The sequence below is a fragment of the Eretmochelys imbricata genome, chromosome 17 (genome assembly GCF_965152235.1).
Source record: "Eretmochelys imbricata isolate rEreImb1 chromosome 17, rEreImb1.hap1, whole genome shotgun sequence".
Classification (NCBI taxonomy): domain Eukaryota; kingdom Metazoa; phylum Chordata; order Testudines; family Cheloniidae; genus Eretmochelys; species Eretmochelys imbricata.
In genome coordinates this window covers 17697003-17715877 of record NC_135588.1, presented here as the reverse complement: position 1 = coordinate 17715877, position 18875 = coordinate 17697003, and the positions used below count along the sequence as shown (strand labels likewise).

The 18875-nt window shown below is 43.9% G+C and overlaps 1 protein-coding gene across 1 annotated transcript in view; it reads right to left on the bottom strand.

The window, feature by feature from the left end:
* Positions 1–18875, bottom strand: part of CAMKK1 (calcium/calmodulin dependent protein kinase kinase 1) — a 116545-nt gene that overhangs the window by 40385 nt on the left and 57285 nt on the right. Inside the window, exons 7-8 of the mRNA XM_077836549.1 lie at positions 16254–16275; positions 12163–12251 (exon numbers count right to left, since the gene is read on the bottom strand). Of these exons, the coding sequence (XP_077692675.1) occupies positions 12163–12251; positions 16254–16275 (111 nt within the window). The remainder of the gene's footprint in view (positions 1–12162; positions 12252–16253; positions 16276–18875) is intronic.

Here is an 18875-nt window from a genome sequence, read left to right as displayed (position 1 = left end):
AAGAAGGTGCAAATAACCACGCAGCAGGCACTTATGGGACAACCTGCCCATATGGAAAGTTTTTCCTAACCCATATCAGTTCCAGGTTGGCTTACATCCCTCCAAAACTCTTGGTTTATTTGTTTCAACTTTGCCCTCCTCCACCTCCTTCACTGCCCACTCCACCAGCTCCTCAAGACAGATGTCTCTATGCTCCTGAATGATAGGCCTGAAAAGACACAAAGGGACTTTAATGCAGAAATGCTGGAAGGGTTTGGTGCTACATTTTGCTGTTCTTGACTCATATCAGCAAGAATCTGATCCTGCAAACATTCCAGACACAGAGTTCCTATTGAGAAAGGTCCAGGAGATCAGCAGGATGTCTGTGTTCTGAGGCCCTGATGAAGAAAAGCATCCATATTCAGGACAGCACTTAAGCATGTGTGTTAAAGTTAAGCAGATGCTTAAATACTTTTCTGAACTGGGGTCAGAGTGCTACTTCAATGACATCAAAATGAGAAACTCTCAAGAATCAAGTATCAGAGGGGTAGCCGTGTTAGTCTGGATCTGTAAAAGCAGCAAAGAGTCCTGTGGCACCTTATAGACTAACAGACGTATTGGAGCATAAGCTTTCGTGGGTGAATACTCACTTTGTAGGAAATATCACAAATACAATCCTTGCTGTCAATCCTCCTCAGACCTCTGTAGGTGCTCCAGCCAGATCAGCATCCAACAATACTCCATTCACTCTGTGTGCCACACTAGTGGGCCTATTCCCAAGGGAAATACAACTGTAAATTGCATTGTGCTGCACCATTATTGTAGAACGCTGAAAAAATTGTGTCACAGACCTATGGTGCTGCAGGGAAGCCTCTGTAGGTGGTACTCTTCCAATGAATGCACTGTGCTATGATGAGTGGGACTGGAGACCATAATAACATAAGAATGGCCATAGTGGGTCTGACCAATGGTCCATCTAGCCCACTATCCTGTCTTCTGGCAGAGGCTAAAGCCAGATGCTTCAGAGGGAATATACAGAACAGGGCGATTATTGAGTGATCCAGCCCCAACATTTGGCAGTCACAGGCTTAGGGACACCCAGAGCATGGGGTTGCATCCCTGACCATTTTGGCTAATAGCCATTGATGGATCTATCCTCCATGAATTTACCTAATTCTTTTTTGAACCCAGTTATACTTTTAGCCTTCACAACATCCCTGGCAATGAGTTCCACAGGTTGACTGTGCGAAAAAGAGGGTCAGGTTTCAGGAGGAACCTAGTTTGGTGGTCAGGCTGCTACTTGATAAACACAGGTTTCTCCCTCTGTGCATACTTAATCCAGATCTCTTTCCTACTACTCTGCCTGTCTCCTGCATTCCTTATTGCTAATGAAGCATGAAAAGAGCACATCAGTCTGTTCTGGTCCTTTTACAGAACCCATCACCATGCCATCTTTCAGGGGTGATAATACAGCACATTTCACAAACACTAAACTCACCTTTTAAATGAGAACCCCCTCTCCCCTCATTTCTAAACACATCCACTTTCAGACACTAAAACAGGCTGTGCTTGTCATTCAAAAGCAGACATTTGGGAATTGTTCATCTATACCAACCAGCAGCAAAACGCAGGAGGGGGGAAATGGGAGATTATTCACCATTGTCTTTTAAAACAGCTTCCTTCTCTGCTCTCCCTGCTGGAAATCCCAGGGCCTGAGCACTTCATTACTAACTCTCCAAAACGCCATTACAAAAAATTGCAACATATTAGCACATAATGCTATTTACTAAGGCTGGTGCTGAATTATATTTGATTAAAACAGAAGCCTGTTACTGTTCAAGGGCAAAAGCAATCCATATGGTGCTGCTGCAGAGTCTGTTTAGTATTACCCTCACATCAGCCCTGTAGTGGAGAAATGATTTAACACTCTACCAAGGAAGCTGCAGCAGCAACCGATAAAGCTTAAAATGAAAAGCTGTTCTTTGAAGCAAGGCTGCTATGCCAGTTTGCAGTGTTCCACAGACACCAAGGATGATCCAAAGGAAGTGGACATACCAGTAGGCTACATTTAAGAGACAGCCTGCTTCCTGTGACCATTTACACCTTTTATATTTAGCCTAATGTTCAGTGCAGAGGATTGTAAATCAGGACTTCTGGGTTCCATTCACTAGTCTAACACCGAATTGCTTTATGACCTTGAGCAAGTCACCTGGGCCAGAATTTCCAGGAGGGATTAGCCCCTGGACACACAGCGAGATTTTCAACAGAGCTCAGCACAGTGAGTGCATATTGGGTACTCAGCTTCTTTGAAAATATGGCCACAAAACTTCATAATGAGAACTTCTGGCAGCTGAGATCTTTGGAAACTTTGAATTCATAGAATAAGCAAAATCAGTTGTCACAGATTAGGCATAAGTGCCAGAATCTCCTACACTAAAACCAACATTTTACAGGCATTTAGCAAGGTCGGGGAAGAACATTTAATGAGAGGCGGGAGAAACAGGACGTAATAGATTTATTACAATACACACGAACACTGGCTATGTTTCAGAGTAACAGCCGTGTTAGTCTGCATTCGCAAAAAGAAAAGGAGTACTTGTGGCACCTTAGAGACTAACCAATTTATTTGAGCATGAGCTTTCGTGAGCTACAGCTCACTTCATCGGCTACAGCTCACTTCATCCACAGTATGCATCCGATGAAGTGAGCTGTAGCTCACGAAAGCTCATGCTCAAATAAATTGGTTAGTCTCTAAGGTGCCACAAGTACTGGCTATGTTCTTACTGTTTATATTTCAGCAGTGCCTACAGGCCCCAGTTGAAACCAGGGCCCCACTGTGCTAGGTGCTGTGTATACACATAGTAAAAGACAGTCCTTGCCCAGATGGGTCTTCAAATTAAACAGACAAGAAATGGGAGAAAAGGAGGATTATTTTCCTTATTTTACAGATGGGAACTGATTCCTAGAGAGATTAAGTGACGTAGAAAGGTCACATAGGGAGTCTGTGGTAGACCCAGGAACTGAACCCAAATCTCCTGAGTTCCATGGCAGTGTCTTCACCACAAGACCATCCTCCTTTCTCCATGTGCATTATGCGCTTACAGCCACATTTGCAAAAGCCCACACAACAAATGTGTCATGCAGAACATGCAGCTGCAAAATCCAAAACAAGACCATGGGTACACCAGGGCTTTTACTTGCCATGTCACCAGCGTTTGAATTTACCTGTCACTTGATAACAGTCCTGAGAATACTCTTAAAACAAATCCACTGCAATTGACTCTTCTGTTGATATATTTACTTAACTCCCCTTTTAAGATAAAGGGAATTATAGTCACATATTGATAGTACAGAAGAAAGATTACGTTTTATCTTGGAAAAGCCAGCTTTCGATCAGCACTGCAGGCATTTACATATTGTTCTGGGTTTAGTATATGGCGCAGCGCTCCAGAGGCTGGTGGGGGAGTTTACTGAGAATTGCTTTGTATGACTGTACTGCAGGAAAAGTACCTTCCCAATGATTTTAGCTGCACTTCATTTTCCTTTCCTGTTCCTCTTTCTGACCCACTGGTTCAACTAACAGATGACAGGGGTTCCCTTGAGCGGATAGTAGACCTGCCACATAGTAAGCAAAGCAGGTTTTCCTTAATACAATCAATAGAGAGACTTTACATTTCCTAGTGCAAAAGTGGCAGAAAGAATGGATTTTCTTCATTTCACTCACAGCAACTGCAGCTGTTCCAGCTTTTTGTGATCCAGATAAAACTAATATCATGCTTGCAGATGAAGTGCAAAGGGACAAATCCTGCAGTTCATCTTTACTATGGCATAACTCCCACGGCAGCCAATGGAACTTTAGCCTGTGTAAAGACTCCAGAGTCAGGCCCTTACAAAATGAAGCTAATTGACTCAAGTTCCTCAATTAAAACCGTAGAGTTTGGGCCCGATCTGGGTATCTGAACCCAACCTCACCCTAAAATTTTGAAGGGTTCAGGGGGGTCACATTTGAGGTTCTAGTTAAACCCATCTATAGTAAACACATACAGGCCAAAATCTCTAATTCTGTAGTGAGATGAGGAAGATGTTATATAAATTGCTATGGCATGCCAGTGTTTCTACTGGACCTTTTCTTACATAGAGTAAGAGGGAATGGTCTCCTTTCAATTTCATGCTAAGTAAAATTTACTCTTAAAATATTTTTAACTCTTACGATACTTAATAGTAACAAATACAATTACAAAAACATTTTACATCAATACAATCCTCCTAAAGTATGCCACAAACATTTACACTATATCCATTTGGTACCAGTGAAATACAGTCACTTTGGGGGGGCTGGGAAGGAGAGTAGGATGAGCGTAGCAATCAACCACTGCACTGTGTGGAGGACACTGGGTTAATTTCCATTCCACCCCCGACATAAAGTGAGGGGTGCAAGCTCTGGGAGGCAGTTTGGGTGCAGGAAAGGACTCCAGGCTGGGGCAGAGTGTTGGGGTGCAGGAGGGGGTATAGAGTACTGGCTCAGGGGGTGGGGTCAGGGCAGGGGCTTGGGGTACAGGAGGGGGTTCAGGGTGCTGGCTCCGGGACGGGGCTCAGGGCTGGGGTGCGGCCTGCTGCCGGGCAGCGCTTACCTTCAGCGGCTCCCGGTCGGTGGTGCAGCGTGGCTGCTGCTAAGGCAGGCTCCCTGCCTACCATGGCCCCCCGCCGCTCTTGGAAGGAGCCAACGCGTCCCTGGGGCCCCTGGCGGCAGTGGTGGGGCATGTGGCTCCCCCCTCCCCGCCCAGGGCTGCGCTGGCTGCTTCCGGGAGCGGCATGGGGCCAGGGTAGGCAGGGATCCTACCTTGGTGGCAGCCCCGCTGCACTACCAGAGATTGTGATCGACTGGGGGATCCTCTAGGATTGACCAGTTGATCGTGATCGACCGGTTGGTGACCACTGCCTTAAGGTATGATGCTTTCTACTCCAAATCCAAGGAGACTGAACAAACAATGACATCACTGTGAAAGCTTCATTCATTAAAGTAGGTCCCTGGAGAGTGAATCAGCATTCTGACTCACTAAGAATTTAGTTTAAATTATAATGTCTGTCTTGTGAGTGCAGTAATTGAATACACAGACACACACACGCAGACACGGCTGAATCCTGAAGTCCTAGGGCTTTGCCCGAATAAGGACTTCAGGAACATTCAGGCTTCAAAAGAGTACTTCAGCCAACTGTGTGCCTGCCAAACCCCATATTGATAAATGGATTGCTTGATGCAATTTTATATAACAAGCCTTTTCTCTCTCACCCTCACCTCAGACGTGCACATGCATGCATGCACGCACACACACTTACATAGCTAATTTGGAAAGAGATGTAGTGTAGCCTCCACCTCCTTTTGTTAAACCAAATGTCAGCTCCCAGCAAGAGAGAGATTTCTCATTAAGAGATGTCAGCCTGACAGTTGTGGAAAAAACATGCTCCTTCTATTACTTACTTTACCTGGTGCTGGTTTCCACGGTTCACCTGCCAAAGCAAATCTGCAGGACATCCAATTCATCTTTATTCAGCAAACCAATGTAAAGCTTGGTTATTGACAAGAAAATTAGCATTAAGTTAACCTGGAAGAAACCTTACTAATTGTACTCAAGATGTCAAACCTCTAACCCACTGTACCTGAGATACAAAAAAAAAAAAAAAAAAAAAAATACTCTAAGCAAATAAATGGGGTTTTCTTTTTACTCCAGCAAATCTGTAGATTTTTCATGTGTTCTTTTAAACATTTCCAACCATGTTTAGGGTGGAAGATGGTCTGACTCTGAAATGTTGTACCACTCCTATTTATAGGGATTCTGGGTTCTAGCACTGTTAGCCAATATTAAAGAAAAACAATGATTTGTTCTCTATATTTGGTAGGAAGTGTTGTCCAGGTATTAGGGCTGGGGAACAGGAGTCAGGACTTCTGTATTCTATTCCTAGCTCTGCTACTGACTCATTACATAAGTCAAGGTAACTTTTGGACAACTCAGTTTACCAGTTGCTTTCACTCAAGGGGTGTTGTGAAGCTTAAATAATGTTTATTAAACTCTTTGAGTTGCTCAACTGAAATGCATTATCTAAGTGCACAATACATCATCATGGCTCTGTTTCAGAAAACACTTAAGTGCGGCACATGCTTAATTTTAAAAATGTGAACATCCCCATCTTTGTTCAGCAAAGCACTTGATGTTTAACTCCCATTGGCTTCAATGCTACTTAAGCACATGGTAGAGGGCTTTCCCTCCCAGTTCAGGAAATGACTTTACACTTGAGCGTGTGGATATGGCGCTTTCCTGAATAGGGCTGCTTTCTTTGATCGGGGCCCTGTTGAATAAGGATGGGATTACTTATGTGCTTAACGTTATGCATGTGTTTAAGAGATTGCTGAATTGGGATCTACCTGTGTGTGCACAAACCCACATGCATATGCACTCCCTGCCTAGAGTTTAGACAGGCGCAACTCGAATTATATTTAAATAAATGAAATTAATAAACACACTAAAAAAACAATGGTTTTCGGACATTTTTGTCACCCACTGTAATGTCACTCCTGCCCAGCTAATCTTGTGCCAATCACTGTCACACTGGCAAGGAAAGGTAAATGCTGATGGCTTGTACCATGGATTCAGGAAGGGCACTGTAACAGAATTTCATCTCATTTAGCATCAGACCCTGCCAATACCTCAGTTCTCTGAGGAAATGTCCCAGATTCTTGTGTATATGAGATACTCCAGAATCTAGTTTACTAAAACAACACAGATCAAGAAAACAAAAGCAGACACCTGGCAACCTCATGCTAGGTCATCCCTGTCTCAATCGGGGCACCCCACGCGCTCAGCAGTTTGCTCTGCCTCTCCTAAGGGTTTTGCTCCTGCCTGTCACTGCACACAGCTCCAGCCAGGCCTTTGCCTCTGGCTGGTAGGGAAAACTTCTGCCCCGGTCTTCTCTAACTCTGTATCCCAGTAAGAATCTCCCTACAGGTGGCTCTCTCTCAATGGAGCAGGCTCCTTTCTGTAAGAAGCACCAACCCCTGGCTGCCATTGGGTGAAACATGGGCACCTGACCCAACCACTGGCAACAGGTAATTAGGCACAGGTGGGGCTAGCCCAACTCTCCTTATGGGGCCAGCCCACTCTGTGACAGGCACCAATAAGTAACTTAAGCCAATATTTCTACAGCATTACACGCATCCGATGAAGTGAGCTGTAGTTCACGAAAGCTTATGCTCAAATAAATTGGTTAGTCTCTAAGGTGCCACAAGTCCTCCTGTTCTTTTTGCGGATACAGACTAACACGGCCGCTACTCGGAAGCCTGTCATAGGCAGGCTTGTATTCAGTCATAAAGTCATTTTCCATCTAAAACAAGATTCCTTACATGCAACATGCAGCATATTGTTCTTGATTAATACATTCCAGTTTGTGACGAGAATCCAGTTTTTAATATCTAATTTAATAAGACACAACTAGCAATGATGCAGTTACTGCTGTGAACATTGTGAGCTTAAAACAGCTGCATGGTGATTGAGTCTAGCAAATTACATAACAATTATCAAAAAGAAAAGGAGTACTTGTGGCACCTTAGAGACTAACCAATTTATTTGAGCATAAGCTTTCATGAGCTACAGCTCACTTCATCGGATGCGTATAATGTTGTAGAAATATTGGCTTAAGTTACTTATTGGTGCCTGTCACAGAGTGGGCTGGCCCCATAAGGAGAGTTGGGCTAGCCCCTCCTGTGCCTAATTAAAGCTCATGCTCAAATAAATTGGTTAGTCTCTAAGGTGCCACAAGTACTCCTTTTCTTTTTGCGAATACAGACTAACACGGCTGTTACTCTGAAACATAACAATTATGTATGCTTACATTAAAATTACCTTGCAATCTTTGGATTGCCTGGCAACACTTTCCTTCAGTATGCACAAATGGTGCACTTTTCTCTGTAATTACATAGTAATTGCTGTGCATTTACACAGCAATTGCAATAGAGCACATTTCTTAACTTTTAGCAGCTAATAAAACAAATAGTTACCCAAAAGCCTAAAACAAAACATCCTATTGTTTTTGCTATTATCACTACTAAAACACCTTATTTGGTTTTGTTACCCAGTCTCGTCCCACCTCCCCCCATCCACTTTTTTTGGCTTATCTTTTAGACTGTAAAAATCTCCCCACTATATTTTCCACTGTATGCCTCCGATGGAGTGAGCTGTAGCTCACGAAAGCTTATGCTCAAATAAATTTGTTAGTCTCTAAGGTGCCACAAGTCCTCCTTTTCTTTCTATGGATACAGACTAACATGGCTGCTACTCTGCAACCTTTTAGACTGTAACTACTTTGGGGCAGGAGCTGTCATTTACTATGTGCACACCCAGTGCCAAGCAAAACAGGCCCCTGATCTCTGTGGAGTGATCTAGGCACTATCAGAATATAAACTACAATTTTTTCTAACTCATAAACTCTACTGGCAAAATGGCCTTGGACCCTGCAGCCTTAACTCAAACTACAGTCCCAATGACTAAGTATTTCTTTCATTTCCCTTCAGAGGCTGGTATGGTGCGTTTAGTTTCAGGTGGAAGACAGAGCTAATGTATTGCAGCATGTCATAGAATCATAGAATCATAGAATATCAGGGTTGGAAGGGACCCCTGAAGGTCATCTAGTCCAACCCCCTGCTCGAAGCAGGACCAATTCCCAGTTAAATCATCCCAGCCAGGGCTTTGTCAAGCCTGACCTTAAAAACCTCTAAGGAAGGAGATTCTACCAACTCCCTAGGTAACGCATTCCAGTGTTTCACCACCCTCTTAGTGAAAAAGTTTTTCCTAATATCCAATCTAAACCTCCCCCACTGCAACTTGAGACCATTACTCCTCGTTCTGCCATCTGCTACCATTGAGAACAGTCTAGAGCCATCCTCTTTGGAACCCCCTTTCAGGTAGTTGAAAGCAGCTATCAAATCCCCCCTCATTCTTCTCTTCTGCAGGCTAAACAATCCCAGCTCCCTCAGCCTCTCCTCATAAGTCATGTGTTCTAGACCCCTAATCATTTTTGTTGCCCTTCGCTGGACTCTCTCCAATTTATCCACATCCTTCTTGTAGTGTGGGGCCCAAAACTGGACACAGTACTCCAGATGAGGCCTCACCAATGTCGAATAGAGGGGAACGATCACGTCCCTCGATCTGCTGGCTATGCCCCTACTTATACATCCCAAAATGCCATTGGCCTTCTTGGCAACAAGGGCACACTGCTGACTCATATCCAGCTTCTCGTCCACTGTCACCCCTAGGTCCTTTTCCACATATTCATGTGATATGAATGTGGCCCTGTGAATGATCTTCCTTCATCTCAGCAAAGCCTGCTGTGCTCATTAGGGACGAAGTGAGCTGTACCTCACGAAAGCCTATGCTCAAATAAATTTGTTAGTCTCTAAGGTGCCACAAGTACTCCTCTTCTATTCACATTCCAGTTATCCTTTCAGATCCCGATCTTCTGTAAAAGAGCCAAGCAAAACCTAAAGCTTTGTTTAACCTATGGGGAGAGCAGTAGACCTCCCTGTGTCTTTCTGAGATCCAATTAACTGAAGGCAGACAAGGCTCTAAGTACGTATTACAGGATAATACATTTCTTTTAGACTGACAAGGCTATGTCTTTGCTTTGTAAAAACATGGTCAGTGGAAGTGCATTAGAAATTATTCCCTCTGGTTCAATAAGATGAACCGATTTTCCTAATGGTTGAAACAGTGGAAAATGTTGCATTTCAGACTATGGAAGCAAAACAGGTTAGGTTACATATCTAGAAGTCTCCCTACAGTCTGATCCTTCAACTCTCACTTACTACTCACAGCTTGTATTGGAAGGTATGATTCAATATGAGAGAGGGTAACACAACCTAGCCCATAGACAGCTTTACTAAAGTTGTCAATGAAGCTACTGACCTGAGTAAAGGCTGTAAGATGCGGCCTCTACAGTGAAATCCTGGATAATCAGGATAATACCTACCCCAAGGTGAAACATTGACAACCATGGATGAAAAGTTTTATAAAATGTACAAAACTGTATTATTTATTATTATATCACTTACTAAAGAAGCGGGTCATTACACAAACTAAAATCTATTCCCCCATGCTAATTTCCCCCCTACTGTTACTCACACCAGCTTCTCAACTGTTGGAAATGGGCCATCCTGATTATCACTACAAAAGTTTTTTTTCTCCTGCTGATAATAGCCCACCTTAATTGATTAGTCTTGTTAGAGCTGGTATGGCAACACCCATTTTTTCATGTTCTCTGTGCATATATATCTTCCTACTGTATCTTCCACTGCATGCATCCGATGAAGTGGATTTTAGCCCATGAAAGCTTATGCCCAAATAAATTTGTTAGTCTCTAAGGTACCACAAGTTCTCCTTGTTCTTCTTACAGCCATTACTATCTGTCTCATGGAAAGAAACTGCTGTTGGTATATGGCCTTATGGCCTTTGCACTGAAGTTAACAAGAGTTTTGCCACTGACTTCAATGGAGCCAGGATTTCATTCCTACTCTCTGAGGCCCAGATTCTCCAATTTATTTAGATGCCTAACTCCCACTGAAGTCAATGTGAGTTAGATGCCTAAAACTCTTTGGTACAGCAGTGGCCAGAGAGACTGTTCAATCGTTTTAATTCCAGTCACTGAAAAGGGACATCTAAGAGAGCCATTTGTATGTACAGTTCTAGCCCTTAAGAAAACTAAACTGCAGCTTGGTAACCTCAGCATCTGCAGTTTCTAGGTACTCCTCCAGTAAGTATTGGGAAATACAAGGGAATAGAAAGATACTGATGTAACTGTCCTGAGCTGATGTAAATCTGGCATGTTTTGAAGGGCCACCATTCCCTGTGACAGCACAGATAGAGCAAACTTCAGCAATATTTAAATAATAGGAAGTCTGGCTCTGTCAATGCTAAGAAAGGGAAGCCTTAAATGGAGAACCCCAGCCAGGAAGGAAGGAAGGAAGGAAGATATTTCCTCCTGCACTTAGATAATGAACTCCAGGTTGCAGATCACAAGGAAGTAAGGAGACCATCTGGTAGAGACTCAGATACCATGGTGATGAGTTTGGTGTAAAAACCCAACTGATAGCTTTTAGACAGAGCAAGCAAGCTCTGGAATGCTAGATCTCTGCTCAGTGCAGAAAAGGAAGTAGCATCAAGGAATCCATAAATGGATCTTTGATCCTGATTCCTGAGGGGCAGTGTGCATTGGTCTCAGTAAGAGCTAGTCAGTCAAAGGCTGCTCTTATCCTACACAACTACTCACCCTCCCTTCCTCCCCCAACATTTCCTTACATGCGGGGTGGGGCAGCTGGCACAGGGGCTGTCTCCATTATCTTTATGCCAGCAGTGATATGCCAGTTCCCTTATGCCAGGGAAATTCCCTGATGACCATTTAAGGTTAAAATCTGGCCCTTTTGTAGTACTCAATCCTGGATCTTAGATAAGAATCTGGCCCCAAATACTTGGGAACCCATCTGCCAGGTTAGAGGGAGAAACACAATATTTGATTTATTAAATTAAATTGTGCAATAGCCCATTAAAAATATACAGATGCTGAATACTGAATGAGGATTCTGTGAAATACACAAGCCACCAGCTGTGATGGCAGGTGATGAGGTGGCATGTTCTCTGCATGTCACAGCCCTGAGTAATGATGAATCACTGAGATGCATTCCAAAGGGAGGAGACAAGGACAGAAGCCCTCCAGCAGCCACTTGCAAGCTCTTCCCACACAGCTCAGCTGGAAGCAGCGCAAATTCACTTCAACCGAAGCTAATTGACTTTCTTAGCCTGTGTCTTTGCAAAGGCTGTTTCCTGGCTTCAGCCAAGCTTGGCGCAGCTGTAAGAATTAAAGTCTACAATTTTTATCCAAGAGAGTTAACAAAAAAAAAAAATTGCTAATCGTTTTCATAGTGCCACTTTAAAGAACAGCTGCCACTGAATAACTGTTATATGGCCCATACAAAATCCAGGCTGAGGCGGGTCATTGCCAATCTTGCAAACCCCTTCATATATGATTAGAGAGTATCCTTTTACTCCCCTGACAGTTCACAAGTGATGAAAAGGTTGGCTTCAAACAAGAATGTAGGTCAGTGCAATGCTCTGCAAAGGTGCAACTGATCTTGGTACTCACAGTACTCTATGCCCATGACAATGTCCTTAAAGTAGAGCCGAGCCTGCTCTTCAGTGAATGGCTGGTCAGTTGGCACCTCCATGACAGGTCTGAAAGGAAAAAGGGAAAATTACCAAATGCCCAGTTAACGGGAAATAATATTCCTTATTTGAAGAAGGAGTGTGCTCTAGCAGTTAGAGCAGTCAGCTAGTAAACAGAGCTCTTGGGTTCTATTTCTGTCCATGACTCCGCATGATCCTGGGCAAGTCATTTCTGACCAGATTTACAGAAGTGCTCAGCAAACACAATGGGGGCCAGATTTTCAAAAGAGCTCAGCTCCCATTCAGGTACCTACATAAGTGCCAGATTTTTAAACGTACTCATCTTCCATCATCTCCCATTCTGACACTTAGGGGATAGATTTTCAAAAGACCCAGCATGCTGAGCTCTTTGGAAAATCTGGCCATTTACTTTGGTGTCTAAAAGGGAGCTGAGCTCTTTTGAAAATCTGACCCCTAGGATTCGATTTTCAGAGGACTGAGCACCCACAACTCCAGCTGAAGGCAATGGGAACTGGGCATACTCAGCACTTCTAAAATTCAGGCCCTAATTGTCTGTTTCCCCTTCTGTAAAATCAGGATAATACCTACCTCTCAAGGTGAAACATTGACAACCATGGATGAAAAGTGTTATAAAAAGTGCAAAATTGTTTTATTATTATATCACTTATTAAAGAAGCATGTCACAACCATTACTATCAATCTCACAGAAAGAAACTGATGGTGGTATATTACCTTATGGCCTTTACAAGCACCATACAGTTGGCACATGACTTGCATATCAAAAGTAGTCTTCCAATTCTGATTTGACATTCTGCGAGTTAGGATTTGCTCCTGAAGCAAAGGGCAATAAAACCAGCGTCGTCCAGGTTTAAATGAGACCAGACTAAGGGCTAAATATTTTTCCTTGTAGGGTTTGACATTAACATGAAAATATTTCTGATGTATCATTTTAGCTGCTCTTAAAACCCTGTTTTCCTGTGCAAGGTGCAGTACAGGTCAGCCTGGGAAAATGTCTCAAGAGTCAGCAGTCGGATTGAAAGCTCCCTTTTCCCTACCCTGGTGGCCCCCTTTATGTCTTCATTGTTAATGGATGTGCAGAGTCTCGTAAGTGACCCTCCTCTCCCCCTGCCCCCAGCTGAGAGCCAAGTGTAAATGGCAATTAGGGCCTAGACTCTATGAGCTGTTTAGCACTTTCTGAGAGGTAAGGAGCACATTCAACTCTCAATGATGAAAATGGGAGGTGGGGGTGCTTAACATCTTGCAGGATTATGCCTGATTCTGCAAGGTATTTGGCACCAAGGCAGCAAAGCAGAATTTAAGCATGCGAGTATTCCCACTGACTTCAAGAGACTTAGGCATGTGCTTAAATGCTGTGCTGGATCCGAGCCAGAGTTCTCAGTATCTTGCAAGGTTGAGCCTTCGTTGAGAATCAATGCACAACAGAACGTCAGCAAAAAAGGTCTCCAGCAGCTTCTCGGCAGCTACCCTCTCTTTTAACCACCCTGTGCCCTCCCCCCCAAAACCTCAAGGAAGCTGTCAGAAAACTACTCTCTGTGCTTTTTAGCCCCCCCCTTCAATAGATGAGCTTAATGCTGTTTCCATTTTTGTCACCGATTTCCAGCTTCCTCCCCCATCACATGGCAACATTTTCATGTTGCTGGCTCCTGAGAGAAGCAATGGGAGCGACAGGACTGCTAATGAAAAATAATTGCCATCTGCTAGCGGTAGAAAGGTTGCTTCAAAAGAGTGGCACAGCCCCCCTCGTGGCAGCAGCTGATTACAATGGCTTTTTCTGAGCTGTGCAGACTCAAAAGAGAGTTTTCCCTCTTCCCCAAGGGACAATTGTTGTCCTGATCACCAGTAACACCTTCCTTGTCTCTCATCCTGTCACCATTAACCTGCAAGAGATGGCAGCCCAAAAAAAGGTGGTAAAGGGAAATAAAATGCATGGAGTCTCCCTGCTGACTTAGCTCTCCTTATCCCTCTTCCTTCTATTCTGAATTACAGGCCCATTCCAAGTGCAATTAAAGTCAATGGAAAGGCGCCCAGTGACTTCCTTGGGAGTTGGACCTGGCCCTAAATCAAGTATGGGAGGAGAGTTTGGAAAGAGGAACTTCTGGATTTGTCTACACTGCAAAATGAAGGTCTGATTGATTAACTACTGTTACCCGTGCTAGCTAGATTAAAGCTAACCTGGGTATGCCTACCTGTGCTACAATCAGACCTTCACTTTGCAGTGTACACATAGCTTCAAAGGTTAAACCCGCCTTTCACGTCTTGTACCATTTGTTCTGTTTAGCTCCAAAGCAGAAGTAATAGGTCCTGGAGAGTATTAGGGATCAATCCTGCCTTGAAATAAATGGTAATTGAGGGTGCTCAGTACTTTGTAATATTACACCCTTAGGACCCAATCCGATGCCCACTGAAATGAATGAGGGTATTTCTACCGATCTCTAATTAAGGGCCTGATCCAAAGCCAAATGAAGCCACTGGAAAGACTATCATTGTCTTCAGTAGTTGCTAAGGGTGGGATTTTCAAAGGTGCTTACCACTGTCTCAACTCTCATTCCACTGAAGTCAGTGGGAGTTTTACCAGTTGCTTCAATTGGAGTAGAGCGAGGCCAGTGCCAAACACCCTAAACTACCACAACATGCTACACAACACAATGGACTCTGCTCAGGAAAAGGCTACCCTTCAATTGGCGTGGACAGTGAACAGCTTTTCATCCTCTACTTGATGAGGCCTAAAACCATCACCCCACCAGGACGATAACATTAATAACCACCACTCTGCCACATGGCGCAGTGACACATGAATATGCTATGATATTTTAAAACTGTATCGCGACCCTGCATCGTTGGGTTTTTTTGGTTGAGCCAAGATTCCAGCCCATGTTTCTACCTGGCAGCTGGTACTCTGGAAGGCATTTTCCGCCATTACCTCTCCTCATTTGGAGCAGTAAATTCTAAGGATGATCTCATTTTACTCTGTGATGGTCATCAATTGTTTGCTGCAATAACAACTATCATGTCACACTGAAAATTGTGCATCACATGCACATCAGACTGCATCTATGCTACAGCATGCAGAGGTTCTCACTTGCATTGGCCACTGTCGGAAGACAGGATACCGGGCTAGATGGACCATTGGTCTGACCCAGTCTGGACGTTCTTATGTTGGAGGACCCAGCAAAAAGAAAAGCAGAGCCCACATCAGAATCTAAAGAACTGAAAGTGAGTGTTGGGACCCAGGAGAAACAAAGCAAAGCAGCTCGTAAGGCAGGATGGTCTTGTGGCTAAGGCACTGGATTACGATACAGACTTGTGTTCAGTTGCTCATTGTGATAGAGATTCTCTGTCTGATCTTGACTGCTTCATCTCTCGCTGAGGCAGGGGCATTCAAAACCATGGTTAGTAAGACTTCCCTTCTCCCATCCTGGACATGTCTTGCATATTAAGATTGTACGCGCTTCAGGATCTGCTGTAAACTGTATCTCTCCCAAAGATATGGATAATGTAATGTGTGGAGGTGGAAAAGCTCCTGCATTTACAAAATGTTGTGTCTCAAATAACTGGGGGGAAGGAGAATTCAATATGATTGGCATAAGGTTAGACACTGGTGAATAAACGAGTGAAAGGAAGTCTAAGGAAATGTACCCTATACATAGACATGACAGAAGAAGCTGTAAGGTGGAAGTTACTTTAACTTACACTATCTAAAAACTTCTTCTGGCCACTTGACACGTAAGTTACACCAAGTCAGACTCCCTTCACCAGATTCTGAAAGCAGTTATGCCAGTGTAAATCTGCAGTGACTACAAAATCTATAGAGTATCTGCACATTTACAGTGGTGTAACTGCAATCAGAATCTGTTTCCTTCACACCCACTTAGTGATGTACAACTGGCACCATCTTACACATCGTCCTCTGCATTTCACCCAGGGAGTTAGTGAATGAGTCCTCCTGCATTCAGAAGCTGGCTCTCCATCTGATGAGAACTGCGAACACCTAAACATTCTATTCCCTAAAGTCCCCTGCGGGCTACTTACCCCTTGCGCAGAAGGTCAAACACTGAAAGAAAAGGGGAAAAAAAAGCAACCATGGGTAAGAGGGAAGGAATCCAATTTAGTGCAGACACACATTTCTAGCATATTTGCCTATAAAATGAACACTGTCCCAGAACAATCTTAATCAATTTATCCCACCCAACAAGGCTACAAGGCGATGCAAAATTAAAAGAGCTTGTTACTTTAGCAGAGACAAATATAACTACCCAGGCCAGCTCCAACTGGGAGACAACAGATACCAATTTACTAACCCTACTTCCATTCTCTTGGCTTCCAGACCCTCTTGATTTGATTTTCCCTTCTTGAATAACAGCATTGGTTCTTGTACCACTGTAATATTATCAATAGCAAAACATGATACGGTATGAATGTGTATCCTCACTATTAACGTATTAAATTGGCAGGATAGCTACGTAACTATCATCAGATAAAATGGATGCAATTGTATGAGTTTGAAACATGCTCTAGTTTGTACAACTCTGAGTGTTCTCCTTTTTATCATGGGTGAAAGCGTGGCTTTGCTGAGTAAGCAGCAGCACATTCTTGCACTGCTCCAGAAACAGCCTGGGAACCAGCCTGTGACTCAGAGTCCCAATCTGCATCCAAGTTCCCCACCCTGATATGGGTGAGGAGGAGAGACAGGGAATAACCTGTACCAGCCTTATAGATTACTTCCCCCTCCCCACAAACAGTGGTGCACTTATGCTGTATGGCATATGGGGGAGGGGGCGTTGGATCCAGGAGTCTGCTCCCTCCCCATCCCATCTGTCCACACCCTAGTCACTTATCTCAGCCCTATTCCTAGTGCAGATTACTTCCTCTGCTGCAGATGCACTGGAAGGCACACTGGGGCCTTGGCTCTGTCCCCCTGTGCAGAAGAAGGAACACTAGCAGCCCTGTGAACAGTGAAGCAGATAGTCCTTCTGTGGGGGAGGGATAGATGGGTCACAGCCTGGTACCATCTGGTACTTGTTTTTCTTTCATAAAACCAAATCTTTGGAGGTTCAATTAATAAAATACAAATAAAAAAAATATGGAATAATTAAAAAAACGGTTAACCTACCTTTCTGTAACTGCTGTTCTTCAAGCTGTGTTGCACATGTCCATTTCACTGTAGGGGTGTGTGCGCCTTGTGCACAGTGGTCAGAGAACTTTTTCTCCTCACTGGTTCCGGTCAGGGTGGCTTGAGCACCCTCTGATGCCATGAGCCACTCAAAATGCCGGTATAAGAGGGCAGATCTGCCCCGACCCTGCTCAGTTCCTTCTTACCGGACAGGCTCCGATAGAGAGGGGAATGAGGGTAGATTGTGGAATGGATATGTGCAACACATCTCGAAGAACAACAAAAACAATTCAGTGCTGTGATTGAAATAAGAGTAAAAACAACGAGGAGTCCTTGTGGCACCTTAGAAACTAACAAATTTATTTGGGCATAAGCTTTTTATTTATGCCCAAATAAATTTGTTAGTCTCTAAAGTGCCACAAGGACTCCTCGTTGTTTTTGCTGCTACAGACTAACACGGCTACCACTCTGAAACCCGAAATAAGAGTGTTTGTCAAACCCCAGTTAAATTAATGAGCTGCCATGTACTATCTCTTTAAAGAAGCAATGAACTTAGCAACTTTGCTCAGTTTCAATGAGAGGGCTGGACACTGCAGGGAGATGTATCCCAGGAATTCAGAAGCTGGGATTCACTGTCTATTACCTTTTAGGCAAAGTCTGGACTGGCAAAGTTTGCTGGCAAGGCTGACAAGCTGGTATGTCAGGGAGCTATCATACAGCTTAGGAGTAGCAAAACTCTCACTTGCTGAGGTTGAAACAGGTAACACAGTAACTCACAATTCTGGAAACCTCAGCAGATTGTCACATTGGTAGATGGTTTTGGGGAAATTCAGGACTGGGAGCATTTTGGAATCACTTTGCAAAAAGTAACTGGGTGATAGAAACCAGGGTGTGGCCTGCTTCTTCTCAGAGGGCTGTTGGTGTCAGGCTGTGAGCAACAGCAGCACAGCATTTAAGACACCCAGAGTTGCAGGGCAAGTAACACAACCCAGTACTGGTCTGAGTTGAACCCCCAAACATCACAATGCTGTAGCCCAGGAGGCACAGAAACGTGACATGACTTGCCAAAGCTCACCCAGCAGCCTAGCAGCAGAGCTGGGAATAGAATCCAGGTCTCCTGAGTCCCAGTCCACAGGACTACTCTGCCTTCGTTCCCCAAGCTGATGGAAACATTCCTTTTTAGCCACTCTATGGAGCTCAGTTACCCAATACCTCAGATCAGAAAATTAAGATGTCAGTGTGAAACTTGATAAAGTTATTTAAAAATTTTAAAAAAATTTTATAGTGATTAGAGCAGGACTCCTGTGTTCTATCTATGGCTCTGCCACTACCTCACTCTGTGAACTTAGGTCAGTCACTTAAATCTCTCTCTGCCTCAATATATGAAGGTGTAAACAGGTGTAACACCAACTCACTGGGGTCTGCTGAGCAAAAACAGGGCTTAGGCTGGGAATTGGGTTGTAGCCTAAAGTCCAAAGCGGCTATCACTGCTCCATAATAGCATAGGGTTCCCCAGCAATGCAATTCCACCATTACAGGTT